The sequence below is a fragment of the Caretta caretta genome, chromosome 12, assembly GCF_965140235.1.
Source record: "Caretta caretta isolate rCarCar2 chromosome 12, rCarCar1.hap1, whole genome shotgun sequence".
NCBI lineage: Eukaryota > Metazoa > Chordata > Testudines > Cheloniidae > Caretta > Caretta caretta.
Genome location: NC_134217.1, coordinates 39,307,968 through 39,333,191, shown reverse-complemented (window position 1 = coordinate 39,333,191; position 25,224 = coordinate 39,307,968). Strand labels below are relative to the sequence as shown.

General features: G+C 57.7%; 1 protein-coding gene across 2 annotated transcripts; it reads left to right on the top strand.

The window, feature by feature from the left end:
• The first annotated feature begins 6,347 nt into the window (after window positions 1-6,347).
• Window positions 6,348-22,392, top strand: LOC125620730 (thyrotropin-releasing hormone receptor-like). 2 transcript variants are annotated; one of them, XM_048816796.2, is made up of 4 exons: window positions 6,348-6,595; window positions 10,501-11,058; window positions 13,181-13,604; window positions 19,557-22,392. In XM_048816796.2, the coding sequence occupies exons 2-4, from the start codon at window positions 10,682-10,684 to the stop codon at window positions 19,986-19,988; spliced, it is 1,233 nt and encodes a 410-aa protein (XP_048672753.2). In that variant the 5' UTR covers window positions 6,348-6,595; window positions 10,501-10,681; the 3' UTR covers window positions 19,989-22,392. The 2 variants fall into 2 exon arrangements, with proteins under 2 accessions (XP_048672753.2, XP_048672755.2); XM_048816798.2 differs by lacking the exon at window positions 6,348-6,595 and adding an exon at window positions 6,772-7,212.
• Window positions 22,393-25,224: the final 2,832 nt, after the last annotated feature.

The following is a 25,224-nucleotide window of genomic DNA, read 5'->3' as shown; positions in this document are numbered from 1 at the left end:
CAACTTAGTTTCCTTAGCAGACCTTCCTCGACTGAATCCCATCTCTTTCTGCTCCCAACTCCTGGCCATCCGCACTCATTTGTCTGCCCCCTGAAGTGGCATCACTTTCACTATAGAGGGATGGTACAACCCCCTGGCGTGGACTCATTTATACCAGCATGGCTTGTTCCTGTAAGGGTAGGGTTACTAATAGAAGGCTCTTCTGTACGGCTAGAACTGCATCCACTAGGGGCTGCTGTGATTGCACGATTTGGGTAAATCATGCCCCCTGTGCCCAGAATAGGCCCAGTTTTGCATCAGGTTGGCTAACGCAGGTTCTATCCCAGCGGTTCTCAGCCAGTGCGCATGTGGCCCAGCTGTGTGCTAAAAAAAAAAATTCAAATTTTGGGGCGCTGGTCAGGCAGGGGGCGGGGCTGGCTGAGGGGAAGAGAGAGTAAGGCAGCCTGCAGGAGCGCTCCTGCCAGAAAGGGGGTGGTGAGTGTGCATGGGGGCGGGAGTGTGGGTGCGGGGAGGCTCTGGGTTCTAGAGTTTTGCTAGGGTGCGGCAGCACCCCCAGGTTTTAGGTGGGGCTGCTATCCAGGGGTTGGGTCTGGCTGCCCAGCCCCGTCCGGTGGGGTCCTGGGGTCTGGTGTCTGGCCCTGCTGCAGGGTCCAGGGTCCAGCTGCCCCATCCCACGCGGGGGTCTGGGTGCCAGCTACCCAGCCCAGCACCCAGGCTCTGCTCCTGGCCCAGCTCTGGGCAGGGGCACTAGGCATAGGGGATTGTTGAGGGGTTTGGGGGGGCGCTGCGGTTCTCAGCCTGCGGCCCACAATAATAAACAGATTGAGACCCACCGCTCTATGCACATCCCACAGTTCATACGTTCTCCCCACCACACAGACCCTGGTATGTATCCAATCTGCCACAAGAGGGAGCTCCAACCCCATCCAAAGGGGAGGCATTTGCCAGGCTTTCAGGGAACAGGGCAGCGTATCTCCGCTCCCCGGAGTGGCTCCTGTGTGCCAGGCCACGCTGCGGGCGTCTGGAAGGGCCGGTCACACTCAGTCCTGATGGTTCGGGAGAAGTCAGAGGCCAGTTCGGTAACAGAGCAGCAGCCCGGTGCCTGGTCTCCAGCCCAACTCGAGGCCCACTTGTTATTGGGTACGTCTACACTGCTCTAAGAGACCCACGGCACGGCCCTGGCTGGCCCGACTCAGCCGACTCAGGCTGTGGGGCTAAAACTGGTTTGAGCTCAGGCTGGAGCCGGGGCACAGAGACCCCAGGAAGGGGCAGGGAGGGTGGTCTCTGAATCTCCTGGGCTCTGACACTCATGCTGCATAGACTTACCCCTTCTGAGCGCTGTCTGGGGCATCTCCCAGCCATTCCATGGTGGTCTGGAGGGGAACCCAGCCCCTCCCTCTACTCTGGGTTGTAGGTGCTAGAACTAGGGGTTCTGGGGGTGTTGCCACGCCCCCCCCCCCCAGCTTGAAGTGGCCTCCATCACATACCGGGGTTACAGTTTGGTTCAATGGCTCTCGGCACCCTCAGGATACACATTGCTCCAGCGCCCCTGCCCTGGGTTCCTGCCCAGGGCCCCTGTAGCAGGTGATGAAGGTCTGTTTCTTCAGACCTCCTGCTTCTTCCCTGGGCTATGTCCTACTGCAGCCTGCCTCAGGCCTTCTTTCCCAGGACCCTGGGAGGCCTTGGAGGAAAGGTACCAAAGGAAAAGCACAACACAAAAATAGTCCAAACTTGTCCCTGGCCTCCTCCCCTTGGGAGATACCTGATGAGCCAGGGCCCAGTGCAGTGTCTCAGGGTTCACAGGATCCCCAGGCAGCCCCATCCCCTGCAGCACTCCTGGCTGGGTGCTAAAGTGGAGGGGTCTGTTCACCTCCCAACCTGGGCCCTACTGAATTTAGTGCCTCCCTTTCAAGGCTCCGCTTTTAAGACTGGCATGCCTAGCAGGTGTGGCAGGGCGGGGCTGCCAGAGCCCAAAGCTGTTTTAACCTTTCCTTGCCTGGCAGAGGGTTTGAACACCCCGTCGCAGTCACCCTGTGTGGAAAGCCCAGCCTGGCCCAACGCGGCATGCCTGGCCCCTGGAGCACAGCAATGCCCTGTGCAAAGCTGAGGCCCATAGAGCTCAGAGTCTCCCTGCACAGAGCATATGGACTGTATAGCGCAGTGCGGCCCTACATGCAGCGTACAGACCATATAGCGCCACACGGTGCTCCCCGGAGTGCAGTCATCAGACAGGTCAGTCATCAGGTTCGGGGTGCCCTAGGATTTTTAAACTATCCCTGTCCTGGGGCAATCCAAAGGCTAAACATTGGCTCTGAGTTTCCACCTACATGTTTATGGATCCCAGGCTGTCACCACAGGCAGGAAGGATGTTTAGCATCCATGATATATATGTATATGCATGGGAGAAGGGGGAGGTAGAGAAAAACTCTCCAGGAGGCAGGGAAATCTCCCCAACTGTCCGTGCAGGCAGGGGTGGGCTCCTGAGAGTCCTGCTTCTGGCACATCACTAGACAGATCCTTGGGCTGTTCCACCATGTCAGTTTCCACTTTCTAGCCAGTGCGACTGCTGTATGTAAAGTAGTTCTCGGCGCTGCTCAGGCACCCATCCAGCAAAGCACAGGCCCAGGGCCTTCCTTGAACTGTTTCATTCAACGCTGGACTCACCGTGGCCCTGCATTCTCCAGGAGAGTAGGCAGCGCTGGCTCCACTTTGGCTGCAATTCCCCTTTCGACTGCTTGGTTAGCATGGGGAGGGCGGGCAACTGCTGCAAAGCTGACGGGTCTTTTGTGCCACATACACAAGGGGCCTGATCCTCGGCTGGTGTGAACTGGTGGAGTTCCAGCGAAGTCAATGCTGAGTCACACCAGCTGAGGATCTGGCCACTTGTCTCCTTAAACATCTTGAGGCAGATCTGGCTCTCCCCAGGGGACTGGGCAGTGCCAGGATGGGCCCATTCAGAACTGTGCATGTATGTGACACTGTACTAACAGCGATCAATGGCTGGGAGTTAGCAGGCCCTGTGACCTGGGGGAATCACGCCACCCCACCTCCCCCACCTCACTCCCTGCAGTGCTGGGGTGACGAGCATTAAACCCCTTGGATGTCCTCAGTGGCAGTGGCTGGAGAAGGGCAAAGGGTGCTGAGAAACGATGTCTGGATGAGGCTCCCCCGTGTTGTCTAGAGCCAGGGGGCACGTGCACAATGCCACTGGGAATATTCGCTCCCATTGTTAACCGAATCAGTTTCCACTGGGTTCTTGCATCCTCATGGGACAAAGTGGGAAGGTGCTCCTTGCCATCCCAGTGGGGGGTGAGCTTGTTCCCAGGGAGAGCCCAGCTCCCTGCCTAGCCCATGGCTGATCTGGGAGGGGCTATGCAATCAAAGTGGGGGATGCTGTGCCAGCTGGTCTCTGGAGAAAGGTGGGCCTTCTCCCTCTCTGCTTGCTGGGAGCTGGAGGAGTTCCCAGGAGGTGAGTTCCTTTGCTCCTGGCCCTGGGCAAAGGGAGTCAGACTGACCCAGAGTTTGGGACTTTATCTGCTCCCTAGCTTACCTCACCTTCTGGCCTATCCCACCCCACAGCCTCCTGACAGGAACATGGGTGGGAATAGTGAGTCTCCCAGAGAACTTTCAGGGAAGGGGACTTCTGAATCCCCAGCCATGATGATCACAGCAGAACCCTGCTTTGAAAAGTGGCACTCTCCCCTGCTGGGATCAGAACCAGCCACATGTGTGAGCTGTGCGTAGCGTTAGGCCCAACCGACACAACTGGCATTCCTGACACCCAGTCCAGGTGGCATGCTGCCCCTGGCCGTGCCAACGCTGGGGCTGTGTAAGTGAACTGGCAAATCATCTTCCCCAGCAAACACATTAAGGAACATCGTGATCTTCTGCTCACCAGCGGCCCGAGAGACGCAGCAAAATCCTTGAATGAATGATTTGTTGTGAATCATCCACCTTGCTCTGCCTCCCACTCTCTCCACTCCGCTCCTGGCTGGAACCGCTCTCCTGTTCTCAGACAGCTGCATGCAACAGAGAAATGGGTCTGATCCTTTCCTCCCACTCTGTGGGCTCTGGAGAGTCTAACGTGCACCATGCTGAGCTTTATATCAGTCAGCAAACAAACAGCAACTCAGCCTTCCAGGCCTCCTGTCTTTGGCTTCATCGGGTACCCTTTGGCCCCATCATTGTTCAGTCACACAGCAGCTTGAGTTCTTAGCCACATACAGAGGAGCAACGACAGAGTGAAATCACTGATTGTTCCCCTCTGCTTCCAGGGGAGGAGAATCCCTGCCTAGGAAAGGATGTCCAGAGCTGTAGAACGTGTGGCCTGGCCTCTCTAGGGCTCAGTTCCCTGGGGATGGGGTCGCGAGACACCACTGTGAAGGCCTTATTCAGAGAAAGGGGAAAGGAAGTGTCCGTAACTCACTGATCAAGCCAGATTACCAATGGGCCTGGATGGCGAGATCCTTGTTCTTGTCCCAACACTGATTTCTCTTGAATTAGTTGAAACAGGCCATTGTTCAATGTCCCACGGCTCAACTGGCTGGATCCCCACCCAGTGCTCACAGCACCAGGAATACAGACAAGGGGGCACTTGAATTTCCTGAGCATTCTGCAACCATGAGCTAATTAACTAATCCCCCACCTTGACTGCCACCTGAGGTAGGGAAGCACCAACACCCCCATTGTACAGATGGAGACACCGAGGTACAGAGTGAGCTTACGGGGCTTGCCCAAGGAGAACGTCTCTGGCTAGGGAGGGGGGATGCTGAGAGTGTCACTGTTGGAGCTGGGTCGCCCCCCCCTTTAGGGCATGGCCATGCCCAATCCATCCCATGCTGCCATTCCACCGTGGGCTGTGAAAATTACCCCAGCTACTTGCCTCGGACCTGCAAAGCCTCTGTCCTGATACAGGGCTCCCCGGCCCACCTGCCACCAGCTGAGATTCCTTGGTGCTTCTGCCGTTTGCTAGCAGCCAGTGTCCTAGTCAAACAAACACCCACTGAGCCAGGTTCCCCCTAACTAGCACAGGGGCTGGAGACCCCGTGGCTGCAGCAAAGCCCTCGGCTCCCCCATGAGGAGTGACACCTGTGTCCTGCCTTTCATAGAATCATAGAATATCATGGTTGGAAGGGACCTCAGGAGGTCATCTAGTCCAACCCCCTGCTCAAAGCAGGACCAATCCCCAATTTTTGCCCCAGATCCCAAATGGCCCCCTCAAGGATTGAACTCACAACCCTGGGTTTAGCAGGCCAATGCTCAAACCACTGAGCTATCCCTCCCTTGAGAGCTCCAATGGGGAGGGCAGATTCCATTACCCCTGGGGGGCATCCTAGGGTCCCCACTGGTGGAGACTGGCTGGGGATGAGCTTCAGCCATTGGCCATCACCTCTCCCCAGCCAGAGACATGCTCCTCATTCCACGCTGCAGGAGGGCCCCTGGCAGAGAGAGAGGCTCTCTGGGGTGGCCCTTACCCGGCCTGAAGCCCTGATTGACTCCACTGGAAACCAGGGGTGCAATCGGCTGGTGGAGAGACCCCGTTTCCCATGCAAAGCATAAGAACGGCCATCCTGGGTCAGACCAAAGGTCCATCCATCTCTGTCCTGACTTCAGACAGTGGCGAGTGCCAGGTGCCCCCAGGGAATGGACACACCAGGGAGTCATTAAGTTCTGCCTTTACTCTCTCTGTCCCTGTTGGGCCCCTCACCACGGTAGCTCAGCATTGCCCTGTCCGGGGCATATAACGCACCTCTCCCTTCCAGAGGCGAAGGAGCAGCATGCTCCCTGCCCGCGCTCTGGCCGGTCACTTTCAGCACCGGAGCCCTGTGGACAGCGGAACCAGGGAACTCTCTGTTCAGCACCCCTCAGTGCATCCAGGGGAGGGACTGCTTCTGGCCAGGGCCATAAACATGGTGCTGGAGCCAGGCCCGCTGGGGGAGCCGCTGCCCCCCCCCCCCCAGTGGTTTCCATCATATGCAGGGTTTACAGTTTGGTTCAATGGCTCCCAGCACCCCCCACTGTACAAAATGTTCCAGCCCCCCAGGCCATACAGTGAGGTACAGAGAAACCCTGCCGAGCCCTGAGCACCGGGAGCTAGTGACCGGCCCTAGGGCATTCAAGGAGGCATGTCTGGGCTTCCCTGTTTGACAGGCGTGGCCTGTGGGGATCTGAGCCCAGAGGACCAGGCCTGTTCACCTGCACACACCTGTAAGCATGGGAATGAAGGCCTCAGTCCGGCGCAGGAGGGCCAGCATGAGGGGGCACCTGCGAGTTGCCCTCAGTGGGCTTCTGTCACACTAGACACTCCTGATTCTCTCTTGCTGTCAGCGAGGCGGCGGGGACGCGTCTCTCTCATAGGTTAGCCGGGGAGTGAGGAGCGGTATCAGCTGATGGGGAGCCCTCTTATATCTGTGAGCCAGCGGCCCCAGCCACGCAGAACCGAGAGAGGGAGGGAGATGGGCTGCTGTCTGGCGGGGAAGGGACCACCCCACCCAGGCGAGGCTGGGTCCCTGGCCGGTGCGCCAGCCGCTGTCCCCGCCCTGGGGGAGCTCAGGCCTCCAGCTGAGATCTTAGGAGGAAGGAAATGCATGTCAAGGTAAGTTCTGCGGGGAAGTTTCTTTGGTGCTTTGGAGTGGCTGGCGGGGATCGTGCAGGGAAGGCGGGGAAGGGGAGAGCGGGGGGCTGGGCGGGTCTGATGGACAGAGCCAGGCGAGCCAACGGGCTGTCAGCGAGGGTCTAGCATCTGACTGGAGGGGAAGAACCAGACTCCTTCTCCGCAGGGCTCCTCGGGCGGCGGAGCGGGGCCGGGGCAACTGCTAAGTGGCGAAGCAGCTTGGAAGTGACCCGGTGCCGCCAGCTGGCCGAGCGCCCGCCGAGCCCGCAGCTCCTAGAACCCCGCCGGGGCGGCGCCTTGCCGGGGGGCTGCAGCCTGGAGTCTGGAAGGACCAGACCGGCCCGACGATCCCCGTCCGCCTGGCCCAGCCGGCTGGCGTTCCCAGGCCTGGGCGGGTTGGCTCAGCTGGGTCCATTCGCCTTCGGGGGACCGCAGCTTTCGGGGCCCAAAAGCAGCGGGTGTTTCGCATCGGCAGGAAGAGCAGCGAGACCCCGCCGGGGCTCCCCGCAGGGCGGTCGGACGAGGCGGAACCAGGAGTCCGAGACGAAGAGCCGGGCAGGGGAGGGAGAGCCCGCTGGCGGCAAGGTGGCGAGATCTGGGTTCGTTGCAAGTGAGAACAGACCCCCCCCCCCTCCCCGCAAGCCTTTTGCAGTTCCCCGCCGAGGGGACTCGATCGTTTTGGAGGGATTGGACCATCCCGCTGCGCAAGCCTTGGACGATCCTCCGAACTAAAACAAGGCAGCCCGAAAATCCGTTCAAAATCACAACGAAGAGCCCGAGCCCGAGCTGCCGAGACCCCCGCGGGACCTGGGAACCGCGCCGGCTCTTTGGGTTTGATCCAGCGGGAAATTCCGGCGCAGTTGACGCGCCGCGGTCCCTTTCCGAGCGCGCTGCCTTGCCCGGGTTTTCCCAGCCAGCCGCACTCCGCAGTTCGCCCCCCGGCCGCCCCTGTCCCTGGAGCAGAGGGGTGCAGGGGGCGGCGGGGTTCCGCTTGGCGATCCCTGGCCCCAGTACGGAGCTCGCCTCTCCCGACCTGCCGGCGTCGGCGGGGAATCCCCGAAGCGCTGGCGGGCGAGAACACGGGTGGAAGCGAGCGGGCTGGTCCTGCAGCGTGTGCTCCCAGCCACACCCGTGTGAACACGGAGTCAGCGGTTTGGTTCGGCGGGCATTCACATCACCGGAGCGGGCAAGCAGATCACCAGAGCGGCTTCCAAACTCTCTCCCCCTCCCTCCAACCACCACCACCAAAAAGCCACCCCGTGAAACTAACCACCCCTTTTCCAGCCTCCGATCCTCCACACTCCCACCCTTCCCTTTGCACCGGCTCAGACATCGGGGTGCGGGCTTAGCTTGCCCTGGGAGTGAGCGCTGGGAAATGCCCCCTGGGACCATCCTGGCGTGGTGGGCTCCCAGCCAGCCTCGCTAAGCCCCAGGAGATGCGCTGTGGGGGAGGATTCTGCATTGGCAGGGAGGGAGGGGCTCGGTGAACGAACCCAGCTGTAACTTCTGTGGTTGAAGGGGGCTCAGTGACCGCTGGACATGACTGACCATGAGCTGGGGAGATTCCCTAGTGGGGAGTGTTCACACCCCTCCCCTAAGCCAGCCACTGTCACCCGCTCAGGCCCCTTAACGCATGAGCATGTCGGGCGCGATCGTGCTGCTTGCCCCCAACTCCCCCCGCTTCGGAGGTGGCTGAGAGGGCTCAGCACGCGGCCGGATCAGGCCCTTGCTGAACTCCAGCCTGGCCCTGCCGGAGAGGGGTGAACCGGGGAACTAGAGAGCGAGCGAGCCCCAGGCCCTGAGGCCCCCAGACCTTTGCGCCGCAAACACCGGGCAGCGCCGGAGCTGGGGAAGCTGCCGACGCACCAGGCAAGGAACAGGACTGCAGGACACCTGGGTTCTGCGTGGAGGGGCTCTGCAGGACACCTGGGTTCTGCGTGGAGGGGCTCTGCGCGTTGGTAACGGGAGAGGAAGGGCCCCCAGGGCCGGAGAGCGATGGGGGGAGAGCGGGGACTCAGCCCCACAGAGGGGTTTTGGAATTTGCCCCAGTCTCTGAGACTGACGGAGGGGAAGAGGGGGAGCTGTTACTATGGTGATGCACAGGGGCTGGATGGAGGCGAACACAGAGCCAGCCAGGCCCGGGGGCAGGGGTGCTGATGGTGCGCCTGGCTCGAATCAATCCGAACGGGTCCCTCCAGGGCAGAGCCAAGGTGGGTTTGGGGCAGGGCTTAATGTGGGCCAAGGCTGACCCCCCGCACCTATAGGCCTGGCAGCTCCTAGCCACGGCACCTCTGCCGTTCCTAGCCCCGGCACCTCCGGGCATCTCCGGGCCTGGCAGCTCAGACTCCGGGCACCTCTGCCGTTCCTAGCCCCGGCACCTCGGGGCCTGGCAGCTCAGACTCCGGGCACCTCCGGGCCTGCAGTATCAGTTGTGAATGTAAACAAATTGCTTGAGTTGCAGCACCTCTTTCGTTGCACAGTCCGCCCTGGCTGGGGGCGCTCACGGGGCCTTGCCAGAGGGGCGCAGGGCTGGGGTTCGTCCTTACCCGTGAATTCCCTGGGCTGGGGACAGGGTCGTTACAACCTCCCTGCAACCCTTAACCGCACTGACACCATCTCCCCCCCAGCCCAGCATAGGGCTCTGTCTGGGCATTATTATGGCCAATGCGATTGCAGCCAGGGCCGCCCTGGGCTGGGGACTGTACAGACACATGACAAAGGCCGTCCCTGCCCCAGAAAGCTCCCCCAGCAAGGAACAGAGGCCTTGCAGCAAGTGGCACTGGGCAGGGGTGCTGGAGCAATGTGTGCAGTGGGGGTGCCGAGAGCCACTGAACCACACTGTAAACCCTGGATAGGATGGGAACCACTTCAAGTCAGGGGGTGCGGCAGCCCCCCCTGCACTCCTCGTTCCAGCACTTATGGCCCTGTGTGCGCGGGAAGCAGGACAAGGGAGCAGCAGAGAACAGTCAGTACAGTAGTTTTAACCCTAATAAAGTTAGATAATAATTTAAATTTTTTTGGGGGGGATGACAGAATAAAGTCTTTATATATAACATGCATTTCTCATTTTAAAAGAAATATATTTTATGCACTTAGTCCATTTCTAAATAGCCATTAAATAACTGTACAAAGTTTTAATGAGAGAGGAATAAAGGAGAAGTGTTCAGCCATATGTTGAATTATGCATTTTTAGAGGAAAATGTGGTTTATGCCGTTTCTGCAAAGCCCTCGGTTATACTCCACAGCCACGCAGGTGCAAGACTTCAATGAGCAAACTCCATTGATATTTTTTTTAAACTGATAAAAAAGGCCCGATCATCCCCCTATGATGGAATCAAATTAAAAGCCACAGCTGAAGTGGAGGAAGGGGGTGATTTAAGAGAGTTGAAGGAAAAGGGGAGCTGAGCTGTTGAGGAGTACTTTGCAATGGACCAGATGCCCTACCACCCATGTTCCTACCACCCACCTACCAGCCCCGAGGAACAGGATAACCCTCTAACAAGCACTGGATATAAAAATAATACCCAACTAAATGTATAAATATCTCCCCCCAGCCCCCTTCAGTCCCCTTCCGACTATGATTCAAAACACTGGATACAGATCTAGAGCCCTCCCCACCAAGTTTTCCCTGGGATGCCCACACCCTTCCAGTCCTGCTGCTTCAGATCTCATCACGCTTCGCGGACAGGGTTATGCTGGATAAAGAACGATAGGCAATAGACGGTGTGTTGCCCTCCTCAGCAGCTGGGTCAATGCCCACAGAGCCAATGAGAAATCAATCACCCTTTGAGGTGTGCCGGGCTCAGCCCTTGGAGGAGTGGAGGAATTGGAGAGGTGGTTTGCCGGGGGTGAGGCAAATAATAATTCACTTTGTGCTTTTCTTGCAGCAAACGAAGCTGAGCCGGTTTGGTCTGATGAAGCTTCAGAGCGTCTGACTGGGGCAGAAGGCCAAAGGCCGCGTCTTGGTGTCTGGGGATATGGACCTGCCCCTTCCAGTTCTCTATAGAGCTGCGCCATCTGGAAGCACGTAGGAAGGCAGTGGTGCCCTCAGCCTACCTGCCCACAGCCATGGAGAACAGCAGCAAGTTCGACAGCCTCACAAACATCTCTCTGGCCAGCAGTGACGCCGTCTTTGACATGATCGAATACAAAGCCATCTCTGTCTTCCTGGTGCTGGTGATCTGTGGGGTGGGGATCGTGGGCAACGTCATGGTGGTGCTGGTGGTCTTCACCACCCGGGAGATGAAGACGCCCACCAACTGCTACCTGGTTAGCCTGGCAGTGGCTGACCTGATGGTCCTGGTGGCTGCTGGCTTGCCCAACATCTCCGACAGCCTGGCGGGGACATGGATCTATGGGCACACTGGCTGCCTTGGGATAACCTACTTCCAGTATCTGGGCATCAACGTCTCCTCCTGCTCCATCACGGCCTTCACCGTGGAGAGGTGGGAGAGGATGCGGCCTGCCCCTTTGCTCTTGGTGCTGGATTGGCAGCCCTGGGGACCAGAGCCCTCTGCCCACAGGGCAGGGCAAGCTTCCCCTAAGCCACTCCCTGCCCCTCATCCTCATGTGGACAGACCCCCTCTAGGGACGGGAAAGTAGTTCTGTCTCTGGTGCCTATTCAGTTCTTGGCCTCTCTGGTGAGACACCCTGGAAGGGATCTAATCAGCACGAATGTTAACTAGACCCAGCTCACCACAGCCTCTCAGAGGCTGCTCACCCACCAGTGAACGGTAGCAACTCTTAGGCGTTCCCAGCCTGGGTCAAAGGGGGATCAGTCACTAGGCATTGAAAGGCGCCCCGTTCCAATGGCTAGGCTCTTTCTTTGCCCACTCCACCTGCCCATTGGGACACATGGGTTTCGGGCACGCAAATCCGACTGCCCGGAGCACAGTGCCAGAGCGGGCAGGCTGGGGTGAGAGCTGTTCAGCTGCATGCACAAGCAGGAGATAGCACACAAAAGGCCAGACCCGCCCCGCCCTCCCCCCCACGGGGCTGGAGTTAGCCCCACTCAAAATCAGCCTTGCTCTCCTCACATGACTGCCAGGTCCTGGTTAGGAAAGATCAGCATACAGATCGTGTTTTAGTAAGTGCCAAGAAAACCGCCTCCCAGCAGCCCTGTGCTTTGCTTATTGCCTTTGTTATTTTGTTGCTGAATGTGGCTCAAATAGTGCCCCGGGAGCATTTCAGGGAGCTCTTTCCATTGGGCCGACGGGGGGCGGGAAAGTCCAGCTGTAAGCCTTTTGTCAGGGCTGATTCCCCACTCTGGCCCTTTGAGTGCAGAAGGTGGGGGCCCGCAAGGATTCTAAAATTTAATACTGGCCACTCCAGGCTAGTAGTAAACTCCCAAGGTTACAGCTTCTCTCTGACCTTGGCTTGGTAAACGCTGCCACCACCCAAGTGAAAAAACTGCCTCTTGCAAATCCTGGAAGAACTCACTTGGGAAAAAGCCCCTCGGCTTTTCCACCTCTCCCTCAGGGAAGCCGAGAAAGAAAACAAACAAGAGGGAAACCCAGCTGTTACCACCAGCTAATGGAAAAACATATGCGCAGAACTTTTAAGACACAAAACCAATCAGGTTTTTAAAAAAGGTAAATTTTATTAAAAAAAAAGGAAGGAAACATCTGGAAATTCAGGCTATTGCTAGATTTTATAGAGCAACTGAAAAGGGCTTAAACATCAGGAATGGCTCCCTGGGGTCCAGCTTAACGTTACAAAAGAAAAACAAAAATACCTGAGCTTAGCACAGGGGACTCCACGAGACAAAACAAAGAAATGAACCTGATCACGTCTATCTAAACATTCCCTGTCCCAACAACTCCTTCTAGGCATGGAAGATAATTTTTCATACCTGGTTACACAGCATTCCTGCTGCCCCCATCTCTTCAGCTCAGAGAGAACAACCCAGACACACAGGGAAAGCTTTTTTCCCCATTTTTAAAAAGTTCTAGCCTTCCCATTGGCTCTTTTGGTCAGGTGCCCACACCCTTTTCTTTACCTGGGGGACTTTGTTAACCCTTTACAGGTAAAGCAAGCAGAGAACAGCCACCAAGAGGGACTTTACAGCTAACTGGCTGGCTGGGTGTCCATAAAAGGGAGCTACCGCCCCCCCCTTCATTTAGCACACCTTTAAATGGCCCCAGGAGCGAGAAGGGACATGGGACATTTGTACAGCAGTAGCACCTAGAGGCTCGGCCCTAGCTCGGGGCGCCATGGTGCTGGGTGCTCTAACAAAAATACATAGTAAGAGACAAGTCCTTCCCCCCAAGAGCTTATATTCAAAACAAGGGCACTGGACCCTTTGTGCGGGGAGGCCAAAGTGCCCCCTCCCTCTCCATGGCTGGGTGCTCCTCCAGCTGCCCTCTCTTCTGGTGCCCACAGCAGCCCCTGGGGGGGTGAAAGGTGTAATTGCAGCACGAGTATGAACATGCAGGTGGTTCCAGGTGAGTCTGCTGTAGGAGGCCTCTGTGTCCCCTTGCTGCCTGCCACGAGTCACCTCTGCCCCACCCTGCCTGCCTAGCTCTTTCCTCCTGGCCAGTGTCATGGCTCTATCCTTCCCGTCCCCAGGTACATCGCCATTTGCCACCCAATGCGCGCCCACACCATGTGCACAGTATCCCGGGCCAAGCGCATCATTGCCTTCGTTTGGATCTGCACCTCCATCTACTGCATGCTCTGGTTCTTCCTGGTCGACATCAATGTCAACAAGAGCCAGCACCTGGAGTGTGGCTACAAGGTCTCCCGCAACCTCTACCTGCCCATCTACCTGCTCGACTTTGCCCTCTTCTTTGTCACCCCCTTGGTTGTGGCCACCATGCTCTACGGGCTGATCGGGAGAATCCTCTTCGCCAGCCCCATCCCCCACCAAGCTGACTCCACCGCCAAGCCCTGGAGGGAGAGGAGCGGGAGGGAGAAGAACGGAGTGGACACACGGGAGAGCAAGCCCAGCAGCCGCTCCAGGACCAGAGGGGCTCTGTCCTCCCGGAAGCAGGTATGGAGAGCTCCCCGGGTGGCGAGCGTAACCAGGTTCACAGCAGGGTCCTGACCCACGCGTGGTAAATGCTGCCCGGGGAAAACCGGACGGTGTGCATGCAAACCGTGGGGTGGCGGCCCCCGGGAAAGGCGACCTGAGCGTCTTTATTGAAAGGAGGAAGACACTGCCCGGTACAGCCAGGCTGGGATGGGCTAGGAGGCACCCTCTGTACCGACGGACATGCCCGGCCACTCCTGAGTGTCTAGCTGAGTACAGCCAGCCACAGGAGGGGAACTGGTCTGGCTGGACTCTCAAGGGGAAGAGCAGCCCTCTGGAGGAGCCCAGCACAAGGCCTCCTAGTCCGGTGCCAGACTCTGCCCGACTTAAGCCTCAGGCATTGGCCTTTTGCTGGGCCCTAAGGGGGCCGGGGATTTCCAACTCCCCTGGCAATGTGCATGCCCCACACCGCATGCTGAGCCTTGGGGATGAGGGAGGGGGCACATCTCGCTTTACACTGGTGACAGTGATGGGCTCTGAGGGGCTGGACATGAGGTGGGGGCAGGTAATGGGGCAAACTCCCAGCCATTGTCCTTTGTCTGACAGCATCCTCCTAATGCCACCATGGGTCAGCCTTCTCCACCCCCCATGCCCAGGGACCTGGAGGCAGACAGGCTTGGCCAGGGGGACATTACAGGCAGGTGGCCGTGTGTCAGACTGTCGGGAGACCAAAGGGGAAGATGGCAAGTGCTGGGATAAAGGAGGCTGGAGTGGAAACGTAGCATCCCCTTCTCTGGGGAACAGCTGGGTCCTAGTGCAGTGGTCCCCAAACTTTTTACCTCACGCTCCCCTTAACCTCTGTCCCCGCCCCTGGAACTGGGCCGGGAGTGGGGCCATGGCTCTGGGTGGGGAGATGCAGACAGAGGTAAGGAGGTCAAGGCTGGGGCCAGCAGCTGGGGATGGGGCCAGGAGCAGAGCTGGGTGGCACTCCCTCCCCCCTCACCTATGGGGGCTGGCCTGGGCCTGATCGCACCCCCCCGAATGTTCCTCCGCGCCCCCCCCGTAGGGGGGCTCACTCCACAGTTTGCGGATCTCTGCCCTAGTGGTTTAGTGACCACAGGACACCTGGTTTAGGACTCTGCCCATCACCCCCAGCCTCCCTTGGCATAGGCACGCAGGGTCAAGCCCATGGTGAAGTTAAGGACATGACTTGATTTACACTGGTGCCCTGACACACACAAACACACACACCCACCCCCCGTCTGGCCGCCACCCACTGAACTTCTTTCTGCTCAGGGCCAGCAGGCTGGCAAGAAACTTAGCTCTGGGACTGGTGTTGCTGCTGTGGCATGAAGGGGGCTGTCAATCTGACTTTGGACAGCTCCTCAGTCAATCCGGGTTCGGAGACCTCCGCCTCCAGGGCCACCATGGCCCCGTTCCCGGGCAGCCCATTGCAGCCGAGCCAAAGGGCCCAGCGAGGCAACCGAACAAACGCTTCTTTTCTGCACTGAAACTTAGGAGGGAGGGGGGTGCGTGTGTGCGTGTGTGTGGACGTATGCAATGAACAGGGGACAGTCTCAGCATGCAAGGGGCAGCTCGAGTTTCTGCTCCTGCTAATAATGCCCAGCTACCCAATTTGTAACCCAGGTGGGCAGGACTAGGCAGCGGCCAGCGAAATGCTGAGTGTGGCACCCAGGCAGCGTGCAGGGAGCTGGACCGGGGGCGGGAAGCATACCCTATGGTCGGTGAAGAAGAGTGGTGGAGACAGGACCCATTAGGTCATTTACTCCTCAAGCACTGCCCTGTGGCCAGAGCACGTCTATCAGGGAGGTCTCTGGCTGCTCCCGTTTTAAATGTTCCAAGCCATAGGCTCCCATCCCTCCTCTTGGGAGATGGTTCCCTAAGAGATTTCACTGTCACAAAGCCTCCTAAATGTTTCTATCCTCCAGTCACACCTCAGAGTCAGTCTAGCTTCTTGGGTCAGTCCCTAATTGGGTCTCCCTCCTGGGTGCTAGCACCCTTCAGAGACACATCCATGGCTATTGCCTTTCCCACTTCCTGGAGTGATCTCGGGAGGCAGTTAATGGATTTTCCTTGCCTGCTAGGGCCCATTTTCCAGTGCCCAGAGCTGCATATTCAGGGGTTGATTTTTAAACGTGCAACTGCCCAAGAAATCAGTTGCACATTTGCATGCCTGCTTTGCTGACACAGTTGCACGGAGAGATCCAGTGACTCCAGGCACAAGAGGCGATGAGCATTTGCACATGCAATTATCTGCTGCCCAGGAGCTATGCACCTCGTGTGCTTAAAAATCAAGTTACAGGCTCCCAGGTGCCTTGGGGGGAACGAAAGCCCCACGAGTGGCTTTAGAAGCAACTCTCTGGCTCTGTCATTCATTTGCCAAATCCCCATGTTTTGCACTGAGCCTGCTGCTTCTGTCGTTGCCTGCATTGCTACAGAGACGCAAAGGGTCCCTGTTGGCTGAGCCTTGACAGTTATTCTTCCTCAGCGATGACCAGATCAGTTGAATGCTATTGGCAAAGCAAAGGAGCGGGTGTTTTTCTAACTGGCAATGCTGCAAGCCCAGCCCAGTGACAGAGCACCCTGCTTCGCGGTCATCACCACCAGCCAGAGATGCTGGAGTCACCTCATAGCTAGTGAGCGGCCACCACCAGACAAGGGAGACTGGACTCAACTCTCTCCCTGTGCAGCTGTGACCGACTGGCAGGTTTCAATTCAGAAGGCGGGGGGAGCAGAGTCAGCTGCCCTTGGTGGTAGCCCCGCTTTAAAATCAGCCAGCGATTCCATGCTTGAGTCCTGAACCTGCCTGGAAGTCACTAAGCAGTCCTGGGTGTTCAGGAAAGTGGGATCGGGTCTCGGGTCCTCACCTTCACTGACCAACAATCGGAAAGTGCTGGGGAATGTTGGAGTTTGCAAGGCCTCGGCGGACCCCAGAGGGCTTCTTCCCTATGGGCTACCCAAAGCCAGCCCTGCTGGGTCTGTTCTCGGTGTGGTCTTCCCCTGCCAGCTGCGGTCCCACAGCACATGCCCTGCCATGGCAGGATGCCCGGTGGGGGGGAATCACCTCAGATGTTCTCACATGCCAACCCTGTGGCGATGTGGGCAACCCTGTGGCCACTGGGCAATGTTAATGAGCCAGAGCCAGGAATACAGGAGAGTCCTTCCTACTGAGATGGTACTGTGGGGAGGGGCTGTCACCACCTTAGTAGAAGATACAGATGTTCCACATAAGAATGGCCATACTGGGTCCGAGCAATGGTCCATCTAGCCCAGTGTCCTGTCTTCCGACAGTGGCCAATGCCAGGTGCTTCAGAGGGAATGACTAGAACAGGGCAACCATCATGTGATCCATCCTCTGTCGTCCAATCCCAGCTTCTGACAGTCAGGGGCTGGGGAGATGCAGACTGTGGCATTGCGTCCCTGCCCAGCCTGGCTAATAGCCATTGATGGATCTATTCTCCATGGACTTACCCAGTTCTGTTTTGAACCCCACATGCGGGCTCTGCTCTGCTCTCTCTCCTCCCCTGTGACTCCACTCAATATAAAACAAGCCATCAAATCTGCTAATGGGGGATATGCATCTCTGATAACCTAACTGTGGCTGACAGGAAATTATTCAGGCCCAACACAATGAATAGTGAGCGAATCCAGGCCGGTGTGCCGCAGGGATTTAATCATCCTCTCAGAGATGGGATTGTCTTTCTGGAGCCCATGAATAACATTAGGACCATGGGGGATGTTGCGAAAAAGGGCTGAAATAAACCAGCACCTCATAGACTCATTCTAGGGAAGCGGCCGGTTGGAGGATTTTTACAAATCAGGACACAGGTGCACTAGCAAAAGCGAGTGTGGGAGAGACGGAGGAGCCCAGGGCTGGGCTAGCAGGGGGCTGCAGGGTGGGATCGAGGGGCACAGGCAGGAGTTTAGGGGTGGTGGGAAGGTAGGGTAGGGTGGGTTTTGGGGACTGGGATAATAAAGAGCGCTGCAGTTCAGGAATGTGACTCGTTCTGGCAAAGTGAGGGTGAGGGTGGGGACCCTGGACCAGAACCTGCGCACACACCAACCCTGGCTATTAATCCTTCACCTCCCCAAACACTCCGTTTCCCAGGTGCTCAAAGCGGAGAAGAGAAGCTGAGGAAACAAGGGGCTGTGAGAAGAAGGGGCCCTGAGATCGGCGTTGTCTCCCGTGTGCTACCGGCTCTCTCTGGTTTGGCCTGGTCCTGCCTGCGGTGGGCAGCTGCCAGGCTCTCAGCTGGGTTTCGCCCAGCCTATGCTCAGGGAAAGATGGATTTTCAGGGGATCACTGACCCCAGACCACAGCTGTGCTCCAGCCAGCCCCTAATGCAGGGATGGGCAAACTATTTGGCCCGAGGACCACATCTGGGTGGGGAAATTGTATGCAGGGGCATGAATGTAGGGCTGGGGCAGGGGGTTGGGGTGTGGGAGGGAGTGTGGGGGTGGGAAGCGGTGCGGTGTGCAGGAAGGGGCTCAGGGCAGGGGATTGGGGTGCGGGGTGCTGGAGGGGGCTCAGGGCAGGGGATCGGGGCACAGGGTGCAGGAGGCTTTGGGGTGTGGGCTCCGGCCCGGCGCCGCTTACCTCGAGTGTCTCCAGGGTGGCAGCAGCACGCAGCGGGGCTAAGGCAGGCTCCCTGCCTGCCCTGACTCCTCACCGCTTCCGAAAGTGGCCAGCATGTCCGGTCATGGCTCCTGGGGGTGGGGTGGGGCAGGCGGCTCCACCACACGCTGCCCTCGCCTGCAGGTACCACCCCCAAAGCTCCCATTGGCCAAGGGTCCCCATTCCCGGCCAATGCGAGCTGCGGGGTGGGGGGGAGCCCTCTGCTCTCCCCAGGGGCCGCAGGGATGTGGTGCCGGCCGCTTCAGTGAGTGGAGCGGGGGCCAGGGCCGGCAGGGAGCCTGCCTTAGCCCCGTTGCGCCATGGGGCTGGCAATCCCGCGGGCTGTAGTTTGCCCTCCCCTGCCCCAACGCTGGCAGAGCTGTGCTGGGCGTGGAACCTGTGGCTCTCTGGGAGTGAGTCATAGAAAACCAGCCTTCACTTGGCCCTCCCTGCATCGGGCTGATTTCAGTAGCTCATAGCGTCAAGAGACGCTTCAGCCAATCCACCCACCGCCCCAGCGCTCCTGTCCGGTCCGGTGCCGGAGCTGCCTATCCTGGAGACAGTGCTGCTGTGTCCCTAGGGATGGTGCTGGGGCAGCTGGCAGGCCTCCCTGGCCGGTCTCCTTCCCCACTCTAGGTGAGACGCCTCCCGCCCCCGAAGGCCTGAGTACAGCCCAGCCCTCTGGTCACTGGCTGGGGGGCTCTCTCTCAGCTGCCTCCAGAGAGCTCCTGGGAATGCTCAGAGGGGGCTGTCAGTCACCAGTGCTGGTTTAATTCCTCCCTGCTGTGCACCTGTGGGAGACCGGAGGAGGCAGCTTGCTCAGCCTGCCGGATTCAGGCAGGTCCCCCACGCCTTGGCACGGGGACATTCAGGGATGCCTGCATGCCTGGGGATGCCCGGCTGGGTTCCCACCTCCTGGCTCTGTGAAAGCAGGAGCGCCGGCTGCAGACAGTAAGCTGGGTGCCGAGCAGTCAGTGCAAAGCCTGCGGCCCTGCTCTGGCAGCTCCCCAGACAACACAAAGCCATGGGAGGATGCTGAATCCCACCCCTGTCCTTCCCTGCCCTCACAGCTTTGAGCCAGCAGGTCCTGCAGGCCCAACAGCCACGGGCTGGGTTGGGGAGGGTGTGACGTGGCTCCAGGCCTGACCCTGGTGACTGTGACTACGGGGACCTGCCCAGGGAGCGCTTCAGCTACGGCGAGTCAACTGACCTGGGGCTGCCGGCCCACGGGCTTTGTGATGAGACTGGGGTCTGGGAATTGGTCTCCAAGGGAGGTGAAATGTCCCCATGGTGACACATCTAAGGCACCAGTAACTCCCCCCGTGTGCCTTTTGCAGGTCACCAAGATGCTGGCGGTGGTGGTGATCCTTTTCGCCCTGCTCTGGATGCCCTACCGGACGCTGGTGCTGGTGAACTCCTTCATGGACAACCCCTTCCTGAACCCGTGGTTCGTCCTCTTCTGCCGGCTCTGCGTCTACGCCAACAGCGCCATCAACCCCGTCGTCTACAACCTCATGTCCCAGAAGTTCCGGGCCGCCTTCAAGCGGCTGTGCAAGTGCGGGGGGGAGCCGCCGCCCCCCAGCCTGTACATGGCCACGGCCAGCTACAGCCTGGCGAGGGAGCCCCTGCCGCCCACCCCCCAGCTCCAGGACCACAAGGAAGACAAACAGCCTCCACCGGTGAGCAACATGGCTCTCCCCAAGCGGCAGCAGCCACCGCCACGGAGCAAGGGAGAGAACGGGGATGAGCTCTACTTCAGTGTGGTGTAGATCCCCTCCCACCTGGCTCCATGGTTCCCCTGTCTCCATATACAGACGTGCCCCATACACAGGGGAGGCTGGGCTCAAAATCCAGATCTGTTCTGCATCAGTGTCCAGCGCTGGCTCTTACAGAGCACACGTGGGTGAGGGAAAGTTCAGGGAGCACAAAGGTGATCCAGGGGAATCAAACCAGCCCCCACTTTGTGCGTAGATGCTCTGACGTGGCTTGGTTCCCACCACTGCAGCCTGGTGGGGAGGCAGCCAGTCCCAGGCAGGGATCACAGATCCCGAAATAGACTCCCTTGTTTTCCCGAGGGTTTGCTAGCATCTCTTGGAAGGCTGGGGCACTGAGCTCTGAGCTCATCAGTGGAGCTTGGCTTCCTGTGTCCAGCCTTGGAGGAAGTCCTGACACTAGATGGGGAAAAAAAATCCATACAACTTCACAACCAAACAGCAGGCAGTTAACAAACCGGCAGCCGTGCTCCAGAGGAGGTAGATGGGGAATTTCTGTTCTCCCTGTCTCGTAACATGGAAACAAGGAGACACTCAATGAAACTGAAAGGTGGGAAATTCAAAATGGATAAAAGGAAGTCCCTTTTCTCATGATGACTGTGGAACTCACTGCCACATGAAGTCACTGAGGTGAAGAACGTAAGATTCAAAAAGAGACTGGGTATGGATAACAGGAATATAAAGAGTTACTACCGTGGGGGTTCCTACACCATCCTCTGAAGCATATGGCAGTGGCCACTGCCAGAGGCAGGCTACCAGACCAAATGGTCCTGGGGTCTGATCCAGTCTGGCAAATCCTGTGTACCACTGAACAGTTTAGCTTACGTGCCCTTTGCATCAGGGAGGTGTTTCCACCTGGCTCGAATTAACCAGGCAAGAGGAGTGGGTGTGCAGGGAAGATGCTGCCTGGCGGGAAGAGCAGTTGGAATTGGTTCCTCAGCACCAGGTGCCTCTTTAGAGCATCTTTGGTTGGATTCGCTCATGGGCAGAGGTCCCAATCGCAAGGCAGCAAACAGCCCAGCGTCTGACCAGCCAGGGCTGTGCTCACCAGACACTGTGTTGCAGCCAGCATCAACGCCCCGGCAAGGCAGCTGCAGGTTTCACGTGGGTCTCATCGGAGATCACTGAGCACTGCACAGAAAAGAGAGCGGGGCTCTTGCTGGCTATTTAACCCTTAGAATGCTGGCATTTTCCAGATCAATGAATGCACTAGAGAATCTCTCCACCCTCTCCTAAATGAGGGGAAAGCCTCCAGGAGAAACTCCTGCCCCAGAGAGCTAGCATGAGATCAAAGGTTGCCGATGCGGGCAGAGTTGGCTTGGTGGCCCGTTTGTCCAGACAGTCGTGGGGAGCGAAGAGCTGCTTGCAGAGCTCCACCCTCCCTCCTCAGAACAGCTCTTCGGCAAAGGGCCATCTGAAGGTGAGAACTGGGGTGAGACGAGGGCAGCTAATGCTGTGAGCGGAGTTTAAGTTGTCCTGGGCCCGCGAGCGGGGAAGACGGAGTAGCTAGACTAGCTAGACTTTACCCCCACATACATACTTACTGCCTGTATGATTGATCTGGTTTTACTAGCGAGGGGCTGCAGCCACAAATTTTGGATCTGGATGCAAAGATCGGGAGTATTTGGATCCAGTGTTCTGGTTCAGCCCATTATGAACAGCGAGCCATTTGCAAAATTGGGATCCAGCCCACATCTCAAACCCCTGCAGAATTCCTAGATGCTCGGGTCCTGGCCTCGCTCCAGATTTATTTCTGACCAAAGCATGGGCCTACAAGAGGATGTGCTCCAACTGCCAGAGCCCCTCCAGCATGAACGCAAAGCCCCATGCTGCCACACAGGGGGTGATGTTTGTATCCACGTGAGTTTGTATAGCTCAGCATAAACCCAGGGAGCTGTTGTTTTAATTCATGCCGGGATTTGCAGAACTAAAACCCTGTCGCCCTTTGTATTTCAAGCCTTTGTGTTTATCAGTATTGGTGTTTGTTTTTCTTCGGCGCCCTGAGAAGCCATTTGTAGGGGTGAGTATAACCCAAGGCCTGGTCTCCGCTGGGTACTTGCAGAGCCCAGTTTACTCAGTCTACAACTGCCTGCTTTGGGGCTTCCTCCCCTTCTTGCTGAACAGCAGAGAATTGCCCCATAAGGGGGAGGGGCTGGGGCTGCTTTCCCCACCAATGTGCGGTGTAGCCCTGAGCTGGCCTCTGGCCTGAGTAAATAATACCATGGCTGCACTCGCTGGGTGGGGGGAAATGCTGGAAGGTAGCTAGATCGTGGGTTTCAGCCCCAGCCGTGGCTCCAGGAGGCAAAGGAACCTGGGCCAAGCAAGCCAGCAGCAGAAGGCATTAGCCTCTCATTGTAAATTACTTGTAACGTTCTCGAAGAATAAATCGTTCATTCAGAAACTCTCTCCCTCTTGTTCATTATGTAGATGTTCACGGCCTAGAACACGGAGCGATGAGCAGCCCCTAGCGCAGGGCGGTTTAGATCAGGGGTTCTGGTTGGGCCGATTATAGAGATGTACAAAACGTCTGCAGTACTTGAGCTGCTTTGAGACTCCAACACCTCCCTCCGCCCCGGCAAACTGCATGGGGGTTAGGAGCCCAGGCTTTGGTCTGGCCCAATCCTAGATTTCTATACACACAGATAGATGGATGGATGAGAGGAGGAAAGATGCTCGTGAACCTGCTTAGCTAGAGAGAGGCCAAAAGGTCATAAGGAAAGAGGTGAGTTTTAGTACCCTGAGCTGGTTTACTGGAGCCAGGAACAGCTTCTCAATATGAGAGCCGGGGGATGTTCAGTGACATGGAAGGGTAGCATGTTTAAAGAAGCTAGAAAGGAAATACTTTTTTGCACAAGGCCTGATAACCCTAGGGAACCCATTGCCACAAAGTTTCCTGGAAGCCAAGAGGTCAGTGGAATTTTAAAAAAAAGGTCTGGACAGCCAGAGGGACAATAATACAGATTTAGAGCAAACCGAGTGCTTGGGAAAGGAGGTAACCCTCCTGCTTCAGGGCTTAAACTGAATTGAAGTATCAGGTACAGGCCACCGGCGGAGTTAGGATCCTGGACTAGACAGACCAGAGGGCCGAGCCACTCTGGCAGTTCCTTGGGAATTCTAGTCCGGCTTTGACCCGGTTTCCCTCTCAGAGCCTAGGCAAGTCATGCCTCACTTTCCCTGTCGCATGACAGGGGGGCCAATGGTTTCAGGAGTCGGCAGGGAACAGTGTCCTGCCCCCGGCATCACCAGTCAGCCGGCAGCAGAGGGCAGGCAGCTCCGACACCTATCAAAGCAGGAACTCCCAGTCCCTCATGCAGCTGAATCTGTCTCGCTACTCAAAGGGCTGAGTTTTCAGATTCATCTCTGCACTGTCACACGCCCACTCCCTCCCCACACGAAAGCGGCCCCGTTTCATCACAAAGCAAATCCCTGCAGTCACCCGTGCAGAGGTGTCAGCTGGCTAGTGACAAACCTACGACTACTTTGGATTTCATGCTCTGGGCTCTCCTCCTCCCAGGGCTGCTCAGAACTTCCCAACAGCCGCGAAGAGAGAAATCGGCCAGGGCGTAGCCCCCTTTCCCCTGGTGATAGGCTGCGCTCGCGTTGTGCCAGAACACTCCTCTACACCATTCCAGCACTTCTTTTAGGAGCTGGAACAGCATTTCAGGGCTTCTGCCAGTCCCTTTTCTGCCCCACGTCCTCGACATTGGTAGCTGCTGGTGCCAGCAGTGGGAGCCAGGGATGCTGCAGGTGGGAGCGGACAGGGAGCTGTTGGGAACCTGGGGCAGAGCCATTGTTGGAGCCAGGTGATGTGGGGAGCTGGGTAGCAGGGCTCCCCAGACATTGGCGCCCTCCGCTGGGAGTAGGAGCTGGGCACAGGTGGGGGGAGGCAGGGATGGGATGGGCTCTGGGGCAAATCACTGCCTGCTCCCCTGGGCCTTCACCAGCTCCCCCCATCATCCTCTCAGTGTCCTCTGCTCCCTTCGACAGCCCTGTGTTCCAGCTCTTCTCTTTTAAGGACTCCAGCAGTGGCTGAAGGAGAATCTCTATCTGTTGTTAGCAGTACAGGGTCTAGCATACAGTTGAGCACTGATATCATCCAAGAGAGGGCGTGGCAGGCAATTGGCAGTACATATAAGGAAATGTGAATTCCAAGCCCAAGGCCACTTTGCCTGGACTGGGGGGTGGGGGGTGGGAGAGAGCTGAAAATTCAGCCCCCTTTCCCTTGCCCCATGGTAGAGGCCTATCCAAAGCATCTGGGGGGGCTGTGCAGAAACCTGCCACTTCCCTCTAACGCTCCACCCAGCCCAGCTTCTGTGTTCCTCCCCCGGCTGCTAGCACAGGATCTCCTGCAGCGTCACACACAAGCAGTGCGCGTGTATGTTTGCACCAGGCTTCAGAGGAGTAAAGTGTGAGGTGCGTGAATACAACCTGTGAGCCGAGTCACTCTTTCCTCTCGCATTGTCTTTTTAATTAATAGACTCGGCGACCTCCTCTCTTCCCCTGCTCGCTCTCTGCCCTTAGGGCAACTTCCCTAGTTATGAACGCAACAAGTTGCTCATCAGAACGTACTGGAGCTAGACGGTGCCAGAACCGTGCAGGGGCTGATGGCTATTCTTGCTCCATGTGACCGCCTGGGGGAGCAAATCCTCTGTCTGCCCAGGAGCAAGTATCTGAGCCAGCTCCTCAATGTGCCAGCCCTAAGGGGCATGGCAGGCCCTGCCCACAGCAGCTACCTGGATTGGGAAGAGGGCAACTCAGCCTGCATACCCTTGGCCATGAAGCCAAGGAAGGGGTGAAGAGTGGTTGTGTTTCTTGCCAGTGGAGGGCATCTGTCAGCTAGGACCTGGACTCAGAGCGACTCGTTTCCCATACGCCAAGGACCCATTGTCTAGCAGGGACTGTGAGTCACCGCAGCCCCAGCATGGGGTACGTGACAATCTCCCTCTCTGAGCCACCCCCATTCCCAAGGAGGATCTGTTCCCCACCACGAGCCAGGATTTCCCTTTCTCAGCCTCCTGTAAGATGCCAGCACCCAGCAGCGTGTGTGTGGGGGAATCATTTACCAAAGGCAGGTTGGAAACACGCCAGGTGCTCCCAGTTCAGCCCACGTTTTACTAGCTTGTTTCCCTGCAGCGCTTGGCAAGCTGAGAAGCGTTAGCGCCTCCGAGCACTCACGAGGCAGCAAAGCAGCCCCTACGTCAAGGGAGAGAGAACACAGAAAGTATCGTAATGC